The 6,990-nt window shown below is 37.2% G+C and overlaps 1 protein-coding gene across 1 annotated transcript in view; it reads left to right on the top strand.

Moving 5' to 3' along the window:
- Nucleotides 1–6,439, top strand: part of LOC107674279 (glutamate receptor-interacting protein 2-like) — an 81,269-nt gene extending 74,830 nt beyond the window's left edge. The window contains exons 13-21 of the mRNA XM_016468221.1: nucleotides 1,262–1,407; nucleotides 1,518–1,598; nucleotides 1,755–1,818; nucleotides 1,918–2,063; nucleotides 2,184–2,328; nucleotides 3,190–3,310; nucleotides 4,056–4,223; nucleotides 4,300–4,446; nucleotides 5,442–6,439. Of these exons, the coding sequence (XP_016323707.1) occupies nucleotides 1,262–1,407; nucleotides 1,518–1,598; nucleotides 1,755–1,818; nucleotides 1,918–2,063; nucleotides 2,184–2,328; nucleotides 3,190–3,310; nucleotides 4,056–4,223; nucleotides 4,300–4,446; nucleotides 5,442–5,636 (1,213 nt within the window). The 3' untranslated portion in view covers nucleotides 5,637–6,439. The remainder of the gene's footprint in view (nucleotides 1–1,261; nucleotides 1,408–1,517; nucleotides 1,599–1,754; nucleotides 1,819–1,917; nucleotides 2,064–2,183; nucleotides 2,329–3,189; nucleotides 3,311–4,055; nucleotides 4,224–4,299; nucleotides 4,447–5,441) is intronic.
- Nucleotides 6,440–6,990: the final 551 nt, after the last annotated feature.

Below are 6,990 nucleotides of genomic sequence, written 5' to 3'. Positions count from 1 at the left end.
ACCCTACACCTAAACCTACCCCTCACAGGAAACTTTATGCATTTTTAGATTTTCAAAAAACTTCATTCAGTATGATTTATAAGCTTTTGTACCTGTGGGGACCACAATTTAGGTCCCCACTGTGACATGAGTCCCCATGAGTCTGTGTGCATTCAGGTTTAAGTCCCCACCAGAATAGAAAAACAGGTACACACATCACACACACACACACACACACACACACACACACACACAAGCCTTACAGCATGAGAGAAAGCTGAGATGCTGATTTGGCCCAGTACCAAGATCACCTGTGACAACTTGCTTCAGGATTTTAGACGTTTACTGCGCAGTTGCTATTATTCTGTTAACCTCTCAGTCCCATTTATCAAAATACAAACCAACAACCGGATATAAAACCAAACCACAGATATATTTTGAATCCGTTTATTACAATATCAAGCAATGGATATTTCGATTTCAAATCAATTCTGTTCTTTTGAACTTTCTATTCATCAAAAAATCCTAAAACAATGTATCATGGTTTTCACAAAAATATTAAGCAGCACAACTGTTTTCATCATTGATAGTAGTAATAGTAATGGCTGCTGAAAATTCAGCTTTGCATCATTGGAATAAATTACATTTTAAAATAATGTATAATAATTAATAATGTAAAATTGTAATAAATTGTAACAAATAAATGCAGACTTGAGCATAAAAGAATGAAATATTTTTTTCTTCCAAGGAACACTTTTTTTTAATTATTATTACGATGTTTATGATTATCTGTCATTCTATCTATCAATCATTCTGTTATCATCATCTTTATATTATTATTATTATTATTATTATTATTATTATTATTTCAATTATTGTATAGTGTCTTATAATGTTTTGCAGAATTCAAAAAAAGGTAATTTGCAACTTTTTAACTTGCAATTCTTACTTTTTCTACCTTTTATTTTCTATTCTGTGGAGGAAACACAAATCGTAATTCTGAGTTTATATCTTTAAAAAAAGTTTAGAATTGCTAGAAAAAGTCATAATTGTGAGATAAAATGTCACAATTACCTTTTTTTTTTCTTTTCTCAAGTGGTGAAAATAGGCTTCCATCAAAACTAACCTTTTAAACACTAGTGTACATTTTTTTCAATTAAAATGTAACAATCAGTGATAATATATTCTTTGTCTTGCGTTGCGTTATCTAGTATTTGTAACTATATGTGCATATGAACGTGTCTGTTTATTTGAACATGTGCCATATATTCTTGCTTTCCAGGTGTGGTGTGTTACAAATTGGAGATAGAATTCTTTCCATTAATGGAATTCCCACTGAAGATGGAACACTGGAAGAGGCCAATCAGCTGCTCCGAGATGCAGCACTGGCCAATAAGGTCATACTGGAGGTGGAGTTTGATGTAGCAGGTACAAAATGTCATTTCAATCAAAGATCAGTGATTCAACTTGATTTTGAATGTGATCTGAACACACAATCACAGGTTTTTGATGTATATTGCTGTGTGTGTATCTCACAGAATCAGTCATTCCCAGTAGTGGCACATTTCAGGTTAAGTTGCCCAAGAGACGTGGAGTGGAGCTGGGCATTACGATCAGTGGTGAGTGATGACCAAAAGAGGCCGCTGTTGACCTAGAATAGTTTACAGATCAAATGCACCCAGCATTCAACGCTCTCAATATAATATCAAATTTGAGGTGTAATTGTGTTGCAAAATAAAGAAATAAATTTACTACAAATAAATTCTAATTTGCAGTGAGCAAGAAGCCAGGAAAACCTTTGATCATCTCTGAGATACAGAGCGGCAGTATTGCACACAGGTAAACCATCAATACAACTCATTACAACTATTCATTTGATAAACCTTCTTTGACAAGAAAAACTGATAGATATTGATCTGAAATGGCCTTTTATAATAGAATAGGAACCCTGGAGCCAGGTGATCGTCTGCTGGCCGTTGATAATGTTCGGCTGGATAATTGTGGGATGGATGAGGCCATGATGGTCCTCCAGCAGGCCGAGGGGATGGTCAAACTGCGGATTCAGAAAGACGAAGACAACCTGGGTGAGAGTGTGTTTTTGTGTGTGTGTGTGTGTGTGTGTACTCTTTAAAAAAAAATAAAATAAAAATGCTGATTCTCATTTGTACTGGGGACATTTTAACTTGTGTATTTGTTTATTGCAGATGAATTAGAGTCTTCCGGTTCAGTCATATTCACAGTAGAGCTCAAGAGACACGGAGGTCCTCTTGGAATCACCATTTCAGGCACTGAAGAGCCCTTCAACCCCATCCTGATCTCCAGCCTGACCCGCAACGGCCTCGCACACAGGTGCGCACAAACACTCACCACCACATCCAGTGTTTCATGCAGCAGTACATGAATAATACATACTCAAACCTGCATGTTTCATAATACACATCTTCTGACATCTTGAGCAGCAGGCTCACATGTGATATCTAGAGCACAGTGTCGGGACTGCAATGCAGTTAGTGTCACCTGACTTTTACATGAGATTTTTTAAATGAAGTCTTAAACATTACAAAACTGAAGTAACTAAAAGTGACAACAGCAAGTACTAAAAAAATTGTACTTAAATGGAAATTTATGTATGTAAGCGATTAATGTCCCGTAATACAGGTATAAATTTTTTTTTACAGTATGAGATTCACACATATTTGTTAAATTAGACAATTTGATGGTGATTATATGTAATTTTGATGATCAGTGGAAAGTTAATGGCCTTTCTTTGTAAATCCTTTATGGCATACGCTTTTTCTGTTGCGGTTTTAGTTTCTGTGGCTAAACGCTTGTTCAAGATGCACACAGTCAACATACAATACTAGCCTGTTTGCTTCCATAGTCTGTATGCTCCTACTCTTCTCTTCTCTATTTTTTCTCAGGTTTTCTGTCTCTCGTCTGCCTTACTAATCATCCATGGGCCACTCGCTGTCATCCGCCCTTGTCTGCTTCTTTTTTATCGCTCATTTTTATCATTTTATCTCCTGAATTAGTGCACGGCCTCTTCAGACACATCAGTGTGTGTTTCTCTTTCTCTAACCGCAGCTGAGAACAGTGCACAGTGACTGTTCCAATCATGCCGTACAGTACAGTTTTATAAAGAGGGAGAGAGCTCCGTTTCCAATAGTACACCTGGCCTTACATTACCCAGGTTGCTTTGCATTGACACAGATCTGTCAGTCCCGCACGCTGTCACAGCCACAACAATAGAGATGCTCAGGAGAACTATTGGTCACAAGCTCTTCAGGACCTGGAGACCTGCGGCCAATCGGAAATCCTGCGGGAACTTGAGGTGAATCGACTCTTTATCAACACTTTATATACAGTCTATGTGCTTTGATTGTTAAATCATTATGTTTTGGCTTTCTAGCCACTCCCAGTTTGTTACGTAGAGGTGGGCAACATGACCAAAATCTATACCATGATAGAAGTAATTCTCAACAAAAATATTTACCATGACATGTGATTTGAGCAAAATCTTTACCATGATATGATTTTTTTAAACCAAAATCTCTACCATGATAAGGATTTTTCAACCAAAATCTTTACCAAGATATAAGGATTTTTTTTAAACCAAAATCTTTACCATGATATACAGTAAGTCATTTTCGACCAAAATCTTTACCAAGATAAAAAATAATTTTTTTAACCAAAAGTAATCAGCATATTAGAATGATTTCTGAAGACTGGAGTAATGATGCTGAAAATTCAGCTTTGCATCACAGGAATAAGTTATATTTTTAAATATATTAAACTAGAAAACATTTATTTTTAATTGTAATATTTCACAATATCACTATTTATACTGTTTTACTGTATTTTTGATCAAATAAATGCAACCTTGGGGAACAGAAGGGCATAAAATAAGTCATTTTTTAACCAAAATCTTTACAACGATACAAGTAACCAAAATCAAAGAGTATTTAAATCTCTTAATAGAACAAGACCGACCGCAAACGTCATCATTCATATTAGTCCCGCATGTCATTCCAAATGTGGTGCAGTTTGTATTGGAGTGTGTTATATTTTCTTTGTAGGCTACTATAATGTCAGGCAGCACGCTGAGTTTAGGAGAAGACAGCGAGAAGCAGAATGAAGGCAGGACCAAAGCTCTCTCATTGAGCCCAGAGAGGACCTCAGAGAACACCGCTGTACTGGAAGACATGAAGGACACCAGCCCATCAATGCCATTAGAGCTTCATAAGGTAATGTTCACTTTCCCAGCGGTTGAAATCACAACTGAATGCCTGTCAGATCTTCATTGTCTCCCTCTGTCTCAAGATCTGTATGCAGAAGGATGTTGACAGCAGGGATTTTGGGTTCAGCGTGTCCGACGGTCTGCTGGAAAAGGGTGTTTATGTGAACATGATCCGTCCAGATGGGCCTGCGGACCAAGCTGGGTTACGCCCATATGACCGTATTCTACAGGTGACGTATTCTACCGGCTGACCTTTTCTTAAAGGAATAGTTCACCTCAAAATGGAAAATGTCACTATTTACTCACCCTCATGTCGTCTGTGTTCTAGAAGGTTGAACTGTTCCTTTTACCTTGACAGTTTTCTTAAGGGGGTCAGTAAGATTTATTATTTTTTTTAAAGAAATCAAGCGTAGCGTTAGTTCTGGCAGGTCAAGTTAGTCAAGCTCGCATCAGCTGACTTTCAGCTGATCCCCGTCTACCTATGGGAATACGACACCTATCTAAGCATTCATATATAAGGTCCCTCAGTATTATCAGCAGTTTTCGCATTGCTCAATAGCTAATTACCCTCCTCCATCCCCAGTTCCTCCTCTGTCAGTCAGGATTCAGCCTTCTGATTCTCCTTTGATTCAGACTAATTCTAAAATGTGTACATAAAATTATTGAACTTTAACGATATCTGCAATACATTTATGTTGGTTCTGTTCTGTTTACCCTGGGGTGGTTATCGCTGCTCTCCCTGCTCTCATCCATGCTAGGCTGCATGGATGCGCAGGGAGTTCTTGCCCAGAACAGAACCATACCGCCAATCCAAACTGTATGCTAATTGTCAATCATCTTTGACGATAGTGGTCCTGACAGAAATTAATACTTTTATTCAGCAAGGATGCATTAAATTGATCAAAAGTGACAGTAAAGACATTTGTAATGATACAAAAGATTTGTTTCAAATAAATGTTGTTCTTTGAACTTTCTGTTCATCAAGGAATCCTAAAAAAAATAAATAATGCATCACAGTTTGCACAAAAATGAAGCTGCTTTCAACATTTGATGAGAAATGTTTCATTAGCAGGAAATCAGCACATTAGAATGATTCTGAAGGATCATGTGACACTGAAGACTGGAGTAATGATGCTGAAAATTCAGCTTTGCATCACAGCAATAAATGACTTTTTAAATCTCGGGAGTTAAATCTACTGATTTTGTTTCTGACTATTTTTAACAGGTCAATCACGCACGGACACGTGATTTTAACTGTTGTCTAGCTGTGCCGTTGATCACAGAGGCCGGAGAGCATCTGCAGCTGGTCATTAGCAGAAACCCTCTCGCTCAGGCACACGTTTGGCCACCTAAAAACTGTCAGGACCCTTCTAAACTGTCTGTGGTTTCTGCACACAATCCGAGAAGAGTTGACCTCTGATGAGCAACACAAACACAGAGCACAATTTTCAGTTTCACACAAATGGTTCTCTCTCTCAACTGCACAGTGGACACGTTAGCACTACTTTGTCAATATGTATTTGATCATTTTCAAACTTTTTTTTTCTCACAAGTGAGGACCCACTACTGATTTTTCATGCTTTTTTAAAATCATCCCGCACCAAACAAGCCACATCTTCAAAGTTGATTTGACCATTCACAGTGGCACGTGACTTTCGTTTGTACACTTTGTTCATACATGCCACTTTTGTTTGTATTATAAATGAATAACACACTCTATTAGTTTCTGCTGTCAACAAGACCACTTTGATGTGGATGCAGGTTTTCACAAAACACAGAAACTTCAAGCCATCCGTTGTCTGTTCAGACGATAAAAATCTTTCTCTGAGATCAAAACCATGACAGTTTGACAATCGATTTTTTGAATTTTTCTTAATGAGAAGCTACAATTTTACCCTTTCCAAGAGTGACGTCTTGATATGAATGTTTCAGGTGCATGTGACGCGGTTCGGTGATGTCATTTGCGTATCATAAGGCGCTTTATGTCTTTATGTCCTGATACAAACCAGGAGTAAATTCAGATTTGAAGTGAAGTCCTTCAAAGGAGCTTGTTTTAAGTCTAACTTTTAAAAGCAGATCCATCTCTGTATATTGTTTACCCACAATCCTCTATTCTGTGTATAAACCCTTTTTCCTGGATGTTAAATATGTAGAATGCTATGAATAAGATGTACATTTAATATTCTTGGGTTAGAAATGATCATTTCCTTTTTTAAAGAAAATAAAGGCTAAAAACCAGTGTGTGTGTGTGTAACCCTGTCTGTGGTAAGGAAACAAGCTTAAACTGAAGACAGGTGCATGTTGGGATCTCTCGCTGTCGTTCCAGCACGTGTGCCTGTCAGGACGTGATGTGAACTTGACCATCAACCTCCACATCCCGGTCCATTCTGGTACAGAATATCAAAGAGCAGGCATAGACGTTTCTGAACAGACTTTACACAACACATACCAAGATTGGACATTTTTATTTTGTCTGAAAGATGCAATGTGCATCTAGAATGGTATCTGTCACAAAACCTTGGTTTTACAAGATTTTTTTGTTTTTGTTTAATCAAGTTACCTTACAGTACAGCAACATGTGAATGAAAAATCTGATCTTGAATTTCCTGTTTTCATCATATTACAGTACTTTCCAGCTGAGATTATATTAAGAAATGGACAAAGCCAATTGTTTACAAATATTGCACACTGCAAGTTGCATTTAGGTTGACAACTAATAAACGTTTAAATATAAAGTTCTGAATACATTCAGAAAAAATATAGGCAAATGACCA

The sequence above is a fragment of the Sinocyclocheilus anshuiensis genome, unplaced genomic scaffold (assembly GCF_001515605.1).
Source record: "Sinocyclocheilus anshuiensis isolate Anshui unplaced genomic scaffold, SAMN03320099.WGS_v1.1 scaffold188, whole genome shotgun sequence".
Lineage (NCBI taxonomy): Eukaryota > Metazoa > Chordata > Actinopteri > Cypriniformes > Cyprinidae > Sinocyclocheilus > Sinocyclocheilus anshuiensis.
Note: the sequence above shows the minus strand (reverse complement) of the source record. Positions and strands in the feature narration are given on the sequence as shown.